Consider the following 14,610-nt stretch of genomic DNA (forward strand, 5'->3'; position numbering starts at 1 on the left):
GGTGTATGTTTCCTGTCAAGTTTTATATTTACATATAGTCAAAATGACAACACAGTAACATTGCCAGGGGCCTTGAAGCTCAGTCACACAGTGGTCTAGTGTGGCACTGCCCACACATCCAGTAGTATAAGCGGGACTCTCCTCGCTGCTGGCGGTGTCGCGCTTCAAGTCAAAATGGGCGTGCTTGGTAACTGTGCGATAAATCCTTGATTGACAGTTCAAATTCACAACCCGCGTCAGTCGCCCCGCCCTTCTGTGGAGCCTCTGAACGAACGGACCAATGGCGCCTGCCTGGGGGCGGGACTATATCTGCAAACCCCGCCTCCCTCCACAGCTAACCGAACGGAGATTGTTTTCCTCTGTCGGGGAGATTTCTACTTTGCAGTCCCCAGCTTGAATTGTTTATTTTAAAAATCACACGCCACTGATAAGTTGCTTTTTACCACATACATCACTTTGGTATCTCTCCCAGCCAGAGGTGTAGCGGTTAACCCACAAATAACGGATTATCAAAGCATCATTTGGGATCTTCAGCTATTTAGGAGAGGGGTGAGTTCAGCTGAATTCATTCAGCAAGCTAACACAGCTAGCTACCTACCTACCGTTAGCTGACGTTTTAAGTGAACCGCACGGGGAATCGAGGTTTCTTTGCATGTCACTCACTCGTAACTAGACCCGATATAAGTACTCCAGTAAATCGATAGCTAATGCTCGCTTCAGATAGCCTGTTTCAGCAACAGCGAACCAGATCGCTAATAGTTAACGTTAGCTGCATGTGCTTCCCTGCTAGCCCCGGATGGTGCTCGGTGTCGGGCTACTCGTGTTGTTTACATTACCTAGCAGCTAACTGGCAGCTCACAGCCCCTGTCGACAAAATAAGTTGTCGGCGTAGTTTTTTGGAAAACCCGCTTTTATATACTTTCGACATGGGTGGGCAGTCAAACAACTAGCAGCTCAGCTACTTTTCGCGCTTACCTGCTTGAAACGGAGTGTTATTTGCTGCACTCCTGCGCCACACTCTAAATGGCGGGCGTGGGGAAAGCGTCGTGCTGTAACTCGAGGTCGGTGCTTGTATTGCCAGGCCATAAAGGGGATGGTGAATCCCGGTTGTCGGCTAACGACTGTTAGCATGTAGCTAGCAGACATAACTGTATTTGCCTCTACGTGACTATAACGTTACTCCACCAAGTGAAGTCGAGGCGTCTGTAACTACCGCAGCCTCGCTTTCTTTGGCCGCGGCTGTTTCTGTCGGTGAACGGCTCCGCTGTCGGAGGACCGAGCGTTTACTCAGTGCACGGGCACTTCAGTCTGACAGTCATTGTGTCACTTTCTGCTCCATGTTCGGGTTTTGAAACGTATTTTATTCTCCCCCGCCGGGTTTCTAGCCTCGTCTTTCGATAACGCCATTCATTCACATGCTTGGCAGTTGTTGCTGTCTTGAAGTTGTGAATGGCAGACTGACTCCCACGTTCCCACAGCACCTGTTTGTTGCATCGGTGACGTAAGCCGTCTGTATCTCATTGGCTACAGGGACTGCACGTTTTACATTCAGTACATGTTAACATTTCGATGCATTTGAGATGTGCTTCCCATTATAAGTCATCGCTTTAACACCATCAGACAGGCACGGTGGGGAAATGGGGGCTCTGTGCAGTATATATTTGGGGCCGATCAGCTTGGTGGTCTTGGAGAGGCTCAGGACCTCAGCGAGTTCAAACAAAAGTGAGACCAGACACACACACAGTCTTGATCTTCTGTAGTTCTAGAAAAATAACATCCCAAAAGTATAACACAAGTGAAAGCTGAGATGTGATATCACAAGTTGGAAAATCAATACGGTCCCAAGTAGTTGACTAAACCCCCAGGCTCTTCTGTGCCGCTGAAAGCACTGGATGTCAGAGACCATGTAATAATTTACCTCCACAGCCAAACACCCGGAGTGGCTAGCTGGCACTGTGTGTATCCATAAATTCACAGTTACAAAAATGATTGCCATATATTCCTCAACAAATGATTGAATGGAATCAAGAGGCTGAATGAATGGATTCTGATACCTTGACAGTCTGCCAGTGTAAAATAAGGTCTATATGCTCTTTGTTCCCAGGTCTCTCAGCTCTTACAAGTATGAGTTCATAATGAAGCGCCGACTGGAGGATCAGGAAACGGTTTTTGCGTCCCAGCAGCGGCGCCTCGCTGGCAACGCAGAGGCTTTCCAGCATCGCGTCCTGGCCCCCGCTCCAGCCCCGGCTGTGTATGAGGCCGTGTCTGACAACATGCAGCCCACAGCAGGCGTCCAGTACTCCGTCCCCCAGGGATACCAGGTATACTCTGCCTGTCCACGGCAGATTGGTGTTTCAGAGTTAAAACTAGGTCTAATACAGCAGTTGTTACTCATAACTCAGGCTGTGGTGCCTGATACAAAGACTGAAGCTCTGTTTTTTCTTTCTCTAAGCCGTCAGCATGTCGGGCTTTTTCTGAAGATAAATTGCTGGACATTCATTGTATATAGTGATTATTCTTCCTTTCAAGAAAGGTCATAGTGCAAGCCATCAGGTATCTTTGTACTAGAGTTTACTACTTACCATCATTGTTATGAGTATCTCTGCTTTTCCAGGTTTCCACCGTGGCCCAGAACAGTGGCGGGCACGGGCACACTCCGAGCCCAGCCGTCCATGGCGGGTCCCACCACCACAGCCCGGCAGTCCAGTCCCATGGGCCCTCAGTGATGTCGGGGCACAGCCATACGGCTGCTCCTCAAGCCTCTGCACAGGGCCAGCAGCAGTTCCAGAGGCTCAAGGTTAGTCAGCCCGTTTTATTTTGATAGGTTCACATCCCAAGTAAAACCTGCAACTGTCTATATACAGACATTATTAGAAGTTTTAGGGAAATGTGTGTATTTTTAACCCATTGAATGTTTAGTTGATTGGTTGCTGGTTGTTTGAGCACATTTTCTAGTTAGTTAAATGACCAGTTTAACCCTGGTTGTATCTATCCATGCAGAAGGTTCATCGTGGTCCACAGGACAGCATTTACCAAAAGTGTGCTGAAGTTTAGAACTTTTAACTAGCGTTATAAGACCTGGGTTAAATTCTGATTTGTCTACTGCTTTATCCCCAGTGTCTGTGTCAAGATTTCAAAATGTTATAATTCTCTGTCCCTAAGGTGGAAGATGCTTTGTCCTACTTGGACCAAGTGAAACTGCAGTTTGGCAACCAGCCTCAGGTCTACAATGACTTCCTGGATATAATGAAAGAGTTCAAGTCTCAAAGGTGAGACCACTGTTGGATTTTACAGGAAAAACACTGTCAATTATTAGGTTGCACGGCCAGAGTCGGCCAACGATCTGGTTCAAAATGTGCATAGTTCTTCCTGTTTCAGTCCCACCTTGGACAACTTCCAATTCCATTCAGATTTTTTGCAAGATAAAATATTTAACCAGAACGATTCCCATGTGTCCCCAAAAAACCTTTCTGACTAGTCTTTCATTCCGGGAAAAATCATGAAACATATTTTCCCCCTGGAAAGATAATTTCATATTTCCTTTTTGTGAGGACAGCCAGTCTGAGATCCCTGTCGCAGATGGTAGCTACACGTTGGCATTTGTTCAGAACAATGTAGTTCAAAGAGTACGAGCTGCTCTTGGTTTGGTAAAACTCTTAATGCCCCACAATGTTGGCAGCTTTTGAATGCATCCGAGTCTCATCGCAGGTACAGCAGGATCACAGTTGATGCAAGATAGTTGAAGCCGCATTTGAGTGCTTGCTTTGATGGCTTGTGTTTTCTCCTCATGTACCAGGTGCTGATGAAGGTTGATATGATTCAAAGTGAATGACAGAATATAGATTCGACAGCGACCTATAAATCAGATATGACTGTGGGCATATTTGAACCTTGTTTCCTTATCTTTTTAAAGCGTTATCGCCCCTTCTATATTTTATTTTTACGTAAATTACAGAAGTGATGGAAAGGATGACGGCCAGGGGAGATTTGAATTCACCCGTTTATGTTTTTCCAGTATTGACACCCCTGGGGTCATCAGCAGAGTGTCACAGCTCTTCAAAGGGCACCCCGACCTCATCATGGGTTTCAACACCTTCCTGCCACCTGGCTACAAGATCGAGGTCCAGAACCACGACCTGGTCAACGTGACCACACCTGGTCAGATCCACCACATCACCCCGCATGGCATTTCAGTCCAGAACATCCCCATAACAGGAGCAACTACCCAACACCAGGCCCAGCTCCCGTCTGCTGCAACCACCACCGTTCCGCCCCTTCTGACGCAGCCCACCCCTGCCAAGATGAGCAAGGTGATTGATCAATGGACAAGTTGTACAAACAAAATATATTGTTATTCACATCTCCACAGAGCTCAAGTAAAAAAATCAAATGTTTTGTGGTGCAGCCTCTGGTGAAATACCCCTAAAACCTTCAATGTTGTGGCCTTTCACAGCCTCTTCAGCCCCAGGCGATGACCCCGAGCAGTCAGAGCAATCCGTCCATCCCTGCATACACCTCTCCTCGCTCCCCGCCCATGCAGCTCCACCCGCCACTCAGCGGGACCCCCACTGGGCCACCGATTCAGAACAACCAGCCTGTGGAGTTCAACCACGCCATCAACTACGTCAACAAGATCAAGAACCGCTTCCAGGGTCAGCCAGACATCTACAAAGCCTTCCTGGAGATCCTCCACACGTACCAGGTACCAGTGATACTTTAGCATAAAGCACTATTGTGGCTTATTGAGCTGGTGGTCACAGGTGTTTATTAGGCCTGCTGATGTCAACGCTACCAGCAGCTATGTGTGAGAGGCACAAACTGGGGCTGCAGTCAGCCAGTGTTCTGCTATTTATACTCGCGGCAGCTGACACACTGAACAGACCTCGGAGTCTTGTGTGTTTCGTCACGGTGAGGGAGGAGCCATAGAATTTGGCTGAACTGAACTTTTAAATCCAAGCAGACACATACAAGCCGATTTTGAGTTTGTTGTTTGTTGTAAAAATCACCACCTGTATTAACATCGTATGCCAACAAGAATGTAAGGGATTACGCGTACAGTGCAACAACAACAACAAAAATGTGTATGTCCGTTACAGAAGGAGCAGCGTAATGCTAAGGAGGCTGGTGGGAACTACACACCGGCTCTGACGGAGCAGGAGGTCTACGCTCAGGTAGCTAGGCTCTTCAAGAACCAAGAGGACCTGCTCTCGGAGTTTGGGCAATTTCTCCCTGACGCCAACAGTTCAGTGGTGAGTCGAGTCGTGAAGTAGACCCTTCTCTTCGCTGTAGTGCAGATGTACTTGCATACGTACTTCAAGCATGGAGTCAAAGAGTTACTTTTATTATGTGCTGTCTAGTTTAAACACTGTTTTCATTATATTATGTGAGAGGGTATATTGTCAATGCTTTTTCAACTTTGGGGGCAATTCTCCAGCAGTGTAGGATCACGGTTAAACAGTTTGCATTAAACCTTGTTCTTAACACGGACCGGCTGGAATAATCTCTGTAGTTTAGTGGAGATCCAGACAGCGCATTCATGTACCCTCGCCTTAATCAGTGTTGTGTATTCTCCTTAGCTGTTAAGCAAGACCACAGCTGAGAAGGCAGAGTCTGTACGGAACGACCACGGCGGTACTGCCAAAAAGCTGCAGCTCAACAACAAACAGAGGCCCAATCAGAACGGCTGCCAGATCCGTCGTCATCCAACCCCGGGGACCACGCCCCCCGTCAAGGTACACGCTGCCGAAGATATAGTCGACTCCTTTTTATTTCACGCCTGCAGTTGTTGGCTTGTTTTTGTAATTATTGTATGTCTTCTCATAATGTTACAGAAGAAGCCCAAGTTACTGAATTTGAAAGATTCCTCGGTGGCGGAGGCCAGCAAGCATGGAGTCGGGACAGAATCTCTGTTCTTTGAGAAGGTGAGTTTTTTCATGCTATGTCTTATCTTTTTGTTTATGTGAAAAGCAAACCGTTATTAAATTAAATGATACGAACACAGGAAGAAAACAAATCACTAAGTTATGCAGATAGCATTAAATTAAAGCCAAAGCAGGTTTTAGGGTTAATTATCAAGAGTTCTACTTAACCTCAGACAGAAATGCTGATTTAATATTGTTTTATCAATAATGTGTCCCTTTGAAGTGAAAAAACAACATAATCTAATATAGTTTTAACATGTAAACTGTAAAAATATTGAAATGGTGAAGTATGTAAAAAGAGAACTACAGCTGAGTTATGCTGAAGACGCCATCTTTTGTGCCTCCACTCGGCTCCTTACACTTACTTCTCGCCACAGGTGCGCAAAGCCTTGCGAAGTGCAGAGGCCTACGACAACTTCTTGCGGTGTCTGGTCATCTTCAATCAGGAGGTGATCTCCAGGGCTGAACTAGTGCAGCTGGTGCTGCCCTTTTTAGGGTGAGTACTCTCACCCGTCTCACCTGGCAAATGGCATAAATGTTTTTTTCACAGCACACTGTTTATATCATACACATGTTTTCACTTCATTATGTTATACAGAAAATTCCCAGAACTGTTCAACTGGTTTAAAAACTTCCTGGGGTATCGGGAAATGTCCCACATCGAAACATACCCCAAGGAACGGGCCACCGAGGGCATCGCCATGGAGATTGATTATGCTTCCTGTAAGAGACTAGGCTCCAGTTACAGAGCCCTTCCCAAAAGCTACCAACAGCCCAAATGCACCGGCAGAACTCCACTGTGTAAAGAGGTGAGAGCGGTTCTCAGCAAGAGTCGGGAGAGAAACTAAAAGTCAAGAGAAAATGTCATAAAGTGCATCACATTTGTGTGTAAGTGTTTTGATTAGTGAAACTCCAGCTGTCTTATCTCCATCCCGTCAAAAACATATCCAACTTAGTGATTGAACAAAGATACGCTCATACGTTGAAGATTAGTTACTGTATGGAACATATTTTCTTGGCAAAACGCATCATCAGACAGATGTTACATGTGAATAACAGTGAGAAGAGGAAGCGTGTGCTAAAACTACAGTCAGTGCCATTCATTAACATCATTCATTCATCATTCATCGAGTGTGGACCTTAAAGATGACACGGTGTTTGTTTCTGCTGTGTCCAGGTCTTAAATGACACCTGGGTCTCCTTCCCCTCCTGGTCTGAGGACTCCACGTTTGTCAGCTCCAAGAAGACTCAGTACGAGGAGCATATCTACAGATGTGAGGATGAGCGCTTTGAGGTGAGCAGGAACATTAAACATGTACCACTTGTCTGTTGATGTCGCCACAGGGGTGATATAATTTAATGTTACCGTTTCCTCTTCCTGGATTTCTGTCTCTCTCATCTTTGTCCTAAAACATCCCTGAACAAAGACTTGTTAATTACTGTCGTGGAATCTGTCAGTGGGGAACAGAAGCAGATGAGAATATTTGAAAATCAAGAAACTTTATGAGCTTTTTTAATTGAAAATAAAGGAGAGTGCACACACAGCAAGCAAAGGACATAAACCGGCTGTGTTTTCTTTCCCACAGTTGGATGTAGTACTGGAGACCAACCTGGCCACCATCAGAGTCCTGGAGACGGTACAGCGGAAGTTGTCCCGCATGTCTGCGGAGGAACAGGCCAAGTTCCGCTTGGACAACACGCTGGGCGGCTCGTCGGAGGTCGTCCACCGCAAGGCCATCCAGAGGATATACGGAGACAAGGCGCCCGACATCATCGATGGCCTGAAGAAAAACCCGGCTGTTGCCATCCCCATCGTGTTGAAGAGGTGGGGGTCGAACCAACTGTTGAATGATGTATCTGTTACCTCTCATATTTCACTTTAATTGATCTATGTATTTGGAAATAGAAGCTGTTTTTTAGTTGAGAGTTTGTTAGTGAACCCACTAACAGGGAAGGAAAAGCCAACATGATGTTGGAGTGGGGGATTTAAAATGGCTCCTCAGATCTAATGTGTGCTTTCATAGATAGAGACCACAGTGTCCATCTCTGCGAAAGGGTTTGAAAAGAAGTCGCACCGTTAACAGTATTTTAATTCAGCAGCTGCACGATGTCGCAGCAGATGTCTGTGTCTCGTGATGATGTGAAGTAACACAAGCGACACCTCTGCTGTAGTTTGAAAGTTGCAGATGTTGCTTTAAAATGTCGTGTTTACTTGACTTTGCCTTCTTTTGTAACCAGGTTAAAGACCAAGGAGGAGGAGTGGCGGGAAGCCCAGCGAGGCTTCAACAAGATCTGGAGGGAGCAGAACGAGAAGTATTACCTCAAGTCTCTCGACCATCAAGGCATCAACTTCAAGCAGAATGACACCAAAGTGCTTCGATCCAAGTCCCTGCTGAATGAAATCGAAAGCATTTATGATGAGGTACATTTAACTCAAAATATGGAATAAAACATTAATTAACCAAAAGCCACTGTTAGCGTTTTATCAGTGTTTTTATAGAACATAAACAGGAGACGTCAGCATCACACAAAATCATACCTTCTGGGCATCCAAAGTGCTGACATTGAATTGTTTTTGCTATGCAGCGCCAGGAGCAGGCGTCTGAGGAGAACGCCACTCCACCCACAGGCCACCACCTCACGCTGGCGTACGAGGACAGCCAGATCCTGGAGGACGCAGCAGCGCTCATCATCCACCACGTCAAGCGGCAGACCAGCATCCAGAAGGAGGACAAGTACAAGATCAAACAGGTCATCTACCACTTCATCCCCGACATGCTGTTCTCCCAGCGGGGCGAGCTCTCCGACGTAGAGGAGGAGGAGGAGGAAGAGGAGATGGATCTGGAGGAAGGCGCTTCCAAAAAGCACAACGGCGTCCCCGGCAGCGGGAGCCCCTCCAAGTCCAAGCTGCTGTTCAGCAGCACGGCGGCGCAGAAGCTGCGCGGCTGTGACGACGCCTACAACCTCTTCTACGTCAACAACAACTGGTACATCTTCCTGCGGCTGCACCAGACGTTGTGCTCGCGCCTGCTGCGGCTGTACGGGCAGGCGGAGCGGCAGATCGAAGAAGAGGTCAGAGAACGAGACTGGGAGAGGGAAGTCCTGGGAATGAAGAAGGAGAAGAACGACAATCCGGCCATCCAGCTGAGACTGAAGGAGCCCAGTGAGTAACAACAGACATTAACTGTGTTCTTAATTAACTGTATTGGGTTTGTTTCCTGTTGAGGACAGAACATAAAACCTCTGTTTCCATTGAATTTTGGGCCACATTCCTGCTCTCTAACACACAATTCACATTCCTCTTTTCCCAGAGAAAATCTGAAAAGCATTTTAAAAATGTTTGTAGGGTTGTTGCAAACAATGGACATTGCAAGAAAAGTTTTACTGAAGCTAACAAATATTGAAAAAGTGAGTAAAGATAACTAAAAGTGGATGAGTACAAAATCTTCCCGTATATTGAACTACAGAATCACTCCGAATTGGAAAATTAAACTGCTGCCAAAATGAGCGCCGCTCGCCAAAATGATTGATTTGAAACAGCGCCGGTTTATCTGCCATGTGCTGATCCACTTAGCCGTCTGATTTCTGGTCATATTTCTTCTCTCTAGTGGACATTGAGGTGGAAGATTACTACTCGGCATTCTTGGAGATGGTTAGGAATTTGCTGGATGGAAATATGGAGGCTTCTCAGTACGAGGACTCGCTGAGGGAAATGTTCACCATTCACGCTTACACCGCCTTCACGATGGACAAGCTCATCCAAAGCATCGTCCGGCAGGTAAGCGCCTGTCCGTTCTCTCACCTCCAGTTTTCTTGTTTCAGCACATTCTGACACAATTCCTTCTCTCCATCCAGCTCCAGCACATCGTGAGTGATGAGATCTGTGTCCAAGTAACAGACCTCTACCTCTCAGAGAGCGCTAACGGCGCCAGTGGAGGAACCATGTCCACCCAGTCTTCAAGGAGCTCCACAGAGGCCACCTACCAGCGGAAAGCCGAGCAGCTCATGTCTGATGAGAACTGCTTCAAGGTGAATGACGTGACGTTCCCACAGTCATTGGAAAACTGGGGGGGTTGTGCCATGAAACATAGAAGTTATGTTAGATATGGAAGTTTGTTTGCTGCAGAGAGGAACATCCCACCCTAACCAACTGAGACCGCGAGGGTTTCTCACACGGGTTTTTATTTCAATTCTGTCCATTGTAACAAAGTGTGAGTGAAATACAAGCAGAGCTGTGCGTATTCTAATCACAGACAGCTGAACTCAGTGTCAGGTCTTTTTCTAAAAGGAGGTCTAAAAAGTTTACAGAGCGGCCGGCCTGCTAAACATGAATGTGCCGACTGCAGCTTACCAACTCGTATAACATGACATCAAGTGAAAGGTGCTCTCATAGAGCAGCTTAGGGCCACCTGCCACACTTTCTGACCTACTTTGAAAGCTTCATTTTACAGTCGATAACCTGCCCGGTTGACACATCAAGTTTTCAAAAAAGAAATAACAGATCCAATTTTGTAAATGATGACTTGAAACTAACTCATCGTGCAGTGACGCTTGACATCAGGCAGCTCACTGAAGTGAGAGACGTTCCATAAAACACAGCGTCTTACTGATGTTGATGCCGCAGCTCCCCTCAGGACATCCTGGCTCTCAGAAGTCTCACGCACTGAATTCATTGTGCTTCACACTTGCTGTGTCACTTTCTCAGGTGATGTTTCTGAGGAACAGAGGGCAGGTGCAGCTCACGGTGGAGCTGCTCGACACAGAGGAGGAGAACTCAGACGAGCCCATGGAGGCTGAGGTAAAAGAAACCTTACAGACTGCCGGTTGTAAGGTTCGGCTTGTGAACAAAGACTTAATAATAAATAAATAATAACGTTGTTATTCAGAAGCCACATGTGGTGCAAATTCCCAACCACGTGTTTGGCTTTCAAGTAGTCTTAAATTCCCACACTGATGTTTAGTTTGGCTTCTTATGTCATAATGATTAATAGATTTGACTATTATCTTCATATTATATGAGGGAACTCATTTTTACATTTTGTCTAATAAGTGAGTTCACTTTTCCTGCTGGAGTGGAAACACTAGCCAGGAGCTTTTGGTCATACTGGTGTTGGTAGTTGTGTTTATGGACCTAATCTGTGTCTTAAATTTGTTTTCTTGACTGTTTTGTTCACAGCGTTGGTCTGATTATGTTGGACGCTACTTAAACCCAGATTCTACCACTCCTGAGTTGAGGGAGCACCTCGCTCAGAAGCCAGTTTTTCTTCCCCGGTGAGTTATTTTATTTCTTTTAATAAGTTGCTGTTGATGGTCAGGATTTTCATCAGAGTATCTTTTTCATTAAGCTGTCTCACATCACATCTCTCCCTGTGAAAGTCAAATTAAAAAGTCCAGCATGAGTCCTCGTGATTAGATTAAGTCCAATCGATTTGTTCTGACACGTTCCTGCTGCGTCTCATTAGTCTCTCTCGTCTCATTTGTCTTTGCTGTGTTAACCAGGAATCTGAGGCGGATCAGGAAGTACCAGAAGGGCCGAGAGCAGCTGGACAAAGAGGCCTGCGAGGGTGGCAAGAAATCCCTGGAAAAGGAGAAAATGGAGTGCATGTTCAAACTCAACTCTTACAAGATGGTCTACGTCTTTAAGTCTGAGGATTACATGTACCGCCGCACTGCCCTGCTGCGAGCCCACCAGGTACTCACTGCACCTCACTGGCCCCCAGATGACCCCCTCAGTCACTTTGCCAAATTGATTTCTCCTTGACTCCCTTACTGTGTTTAAGCCTCTGGGCGGAACAGTGAGGGTGTTATATGTCGGAGTTTGTTATGAGATTTGAGGCCTTTGAGAAAACGTATTTACCTTTTTATGAAACATTCGCAGTTCAAAATGTAGATTGAAGTTTAATTTACAGATATGAGAGCGATATCCATCTTTTCAGCGATTTAAGCACATTTTCCAAAATGTCAAATGACTCCTTTTTAAAATCAGTACACACCGCGCCTGTGCTTGTAGAAGGACGTAGTGTCAATCACGGCTGAGCCGACGGTTGAGTGTTGGAGCTCCAATGTAAAAAGCTCCTCAATCAGTCGGTGAGCGATGATTCAGTTCACTGCGTTTAGCTTCAGGGCTCAGAGTTAAAGACTTGTTTAACACCGGCGAGTCACATCCGTAACCACGGGGGTGTAACTGTCACTGAGTATTCTGACAACTTAATGACGAGAATGTCCATCTGGTTTTTCCTCAGTCACATGAGAGGGTGAGCACACGGCTGCACAAACGCTTCCAGGCCTGGGTGGACACGTGGGCCAAGGAGCACGTCACCCGCGACATGAGCGCCGAGACCAATAAGTGGCTGATGGGCGAGGGGCGCGACGGCCTCTTACCCTGCACCACCGCCCGCCAGCCAGAGGTCCTCCACTTCATGCACATCAACAAGTACCGCGTCAAATACGGCACGCCCAGCAAGGCGCCGTAGCTGAGGAGGAACGGGGGAGAGAGACTGATTTGTGGGGGTGTTTGGTCTGAAGTCAAACAGGTCAGGAGTAGAGGTAGGGACGAGGGCTTATTAATGTGTTTTTAAGGCCGACATGGGAGCACAATTAAGCTAGCTACCATGTACGTTGCACCCGGGGCGGCAGGATTACTGATTTTACCAGCGTTTTTAGCTGGGCCCATTTTTGTGCAGGGCCTTCGGTGCCAAAACTTAGGAATCGTCATGATCCAGTCGCAGACCTGAGCTCTTACCAGCACTCGGAGCCACTTCTCAAACCAACTTCCCTGAGCCTTTTCCAGGGGGCTCAGCGACGTAAACGGTCAGCCTGTGAGAGATAGAGTGGTGCTTTTTGTACTTTTATCACAACTGAGCTTCGGTTTAGCTTCCGACCATTTTGTCTGAAGCCGTCAGAGTGCGAGCTCCATTGAAATCAATCGTACAGGGATTTCTTTATGATAATGTTATTCTACAATATCCATGGAAAACAATATGGTGGACAAGTGCACTTATTTAGGAAGAGGAAAATGTTGTTTCAAAAGTTTCGTTTCCCAGATTGAAGGTTTGGAAGGGAGCACAACAAAGTCTGAGAGATCTGGTTCAGACATTCCTGCGTTAAGGCCAAATCACAATTATGTACCTATAACTAGACGTAAAGAGGGTGACATTTCCTTGTTCCAAAACACATGGCAGCATTATTAGAAACTGTGCCTGAGCCCCAAGCAGTATTGTCGGGTTAACGTCAAAAAGCACTGCGTTTATGTAAAAAAAAAAGAAAAAGAAAAAAAAGAAATTAGCCTCACAACACTGTTTGGTCTCAGACTGTAAAACTGTATAGCTTGTGAATGTCAGATACTGACATGTATTCCAGTGTATGTGTTGTGTATATATATTATATATAGTTCTATTAACACAAATGATCCTCGCCGCCCTGGAAGCCAACCTTTTTAAACTGCCCTCCGCCAATACACCAGCTTGTACACACACACACACACACACACACACACACACACACACACACACACACACACACACGTCCACATGCCGCTCACCTTGTAAATACACTGTATATAGTCTCAGACTTTTTATGACAGATCTGTGTTGTTGTGCTAGTAATACTTTCCAAGCTTACTGTGGACTTTAGTGATAAATGGCTAAAGTTAGTATGTATATGAAAAAGACAAATGCAAGACCATTTATTACAGTTTTTACCAAAGGGAGTTGATTATAAAAATAGCTGTTTCCCCCCCTTTGTGTTTTCCTTTATGTCTTTTCTTTTTAATTTCTGTAGTAAAACATGTGGAAAAGTAGAAATGTATCCAGGTCTTTCAGTTTTTATATATGAAAAATAACATTTTCTTTTCTTCTGAATGTGACATTTGGTTGGTAAAAATCACTGCCCCCCCCCCCCCCTTTTGACAACCGACACCGTCCGTGGTGATGGTGGGACTCATTTCAAAGTTCAGTCTTCAGATGAACGGACTCCACAACGGTCTCACCTTGTGATGCACGCTTCCCTCCCTGGATAGATTTCTGCTGCACACATCACCCCCACACCATATTTTTGATAATGGAAGAAGTCACACGAGCATGTCTTTAGTCCCTTTATTTAGACATTATTTAAAGTAATAATAAAAACGACATTTGTAGCCTACGGAGCCCTTTGTGGAGTTGTTGACTGATTTCTTTTTTCACACTTGTCACCTTCAATCGTTTCTGTTCCGTTAAACTGGCAGTGAAGCCGAAGCTTCTCTGGTAACCTCTCAAACACTTAACTATTAATATAACTATAAATATACACTCCGTCTTGGTTTTCTTGTCAGAAACAGTTTTTAAATTGTACTTCCTGGCACTTAAGACTACAAGAAGCTGGTCTGACTCTCCGGATGTAGGCTGTAGGAATAAGTCTGCCATTGGCCGACTGTTTCAGTCGGCATCCTCCTCCCCTTCCTGTCTGCGTGTGATTGGTTTAAAGAAATACAAACATCCCAGAATGATGATGGGTTGATCTTTCTCAAGTGTGGAGGTCTGCTATGTGAGACTGACAAGAAGCCCGCAGGCCTCATTCACATCCACTTCGACCACTCGATCAATTATAATCTACAAAGGTGCTGAATCTTGTCCTCCTGCCTGCTGTTAGCAGTAATGGTACTTTCTACCAGAGGGTTTTTGGATCTGATCGTAGGCCTTCAGGAGACGTT

General features: G+C 45.8%; 1 protein-coding gene across 1 annotated transcript; it reads left to right on the forward strand.

Annotated features, from left to right (window-relative positions):
* The first annotated feature begins 483 nt into the window (after positions 1–483).
* Positions 484–14,058, forward strand: sin3aa (SIN3 transcription regulator family member Aa). The gene is made up of 21 exons (XM_070906733.1): positions 484–549; positions 2,105–2,321; positions 2,615–2,797; positions 3,163–3,269; positions 4,016–4,310; positions 4,454–4,702; positions 5,097–5,249; positions 5,577–5,732; positions 5,832–5,921; positions 6,299–6,417; positions 6,520–6,730; positions 7,099–7,215; positions 7,508–7,746; positions 8,160–8,343; positions 8,508–9,084; positions 9,530–9,699; positions 9,777–9,950; positions 10,627–10,719; positions 11,098–11,192; positions 11,421–11,613; positions 12,164–14,058. Exons 2-21 carry the CDS (start codon positions 2,136–2,138, stop codon positions 12,392–12,394), a joined length of 3,822 nt encoding a protein of 1,273 aa, XP_070762834.1. The 5' UTR covers positions 484–549; positions 2,105–2,135; the 3' UTR covers positions 12,395–14,058.
* The last annotated feature ends 552 nt before the right edge of the window (positions 14,059–14,610 follow it).

Source organism: Enoplosus armatus, chromosome 6 (assembly GCF_043641665.1).
Source record: "Enoplosus armatus isolate fEnoArm2 chromosome 6, fEnoArm2.hap1, whole genome shotgun sequence".
Classification (NCBI taxonomy): domain Eukaryota; kingdom Metazoa; phylum Chordata; class Actinopteri; order Centrarchiformes; family Enoplosidae; genus Enoplosus; species Enoplosus armatus.

Excerpts from the sequence above, each read along its gene's own strand:
- sin3aa (XM_070906733.1), top strand. The coding sequence starts at position 2,136 with ATGAAGCGCCGACTGGAGGATCAGGAAACGGTTTTTGCGTCCCAGCAG. Across the intron at positions 5,250-5,576 it reads CTGACGCCAACAGTTCAGTG|CTGTTAAGCAAGACCACAGC; the intron begins GTGAGTCGAGTC and ends TATTCTCCTTAG. Across the intron at positions 7,747-8,159 it reads ATCCCCATCGTGTTGAAGAG|GTTAAAGACCAAGGAGGAGG; the intron begins GTGGGGGTCGAA and ends TTTTGTAACCAG.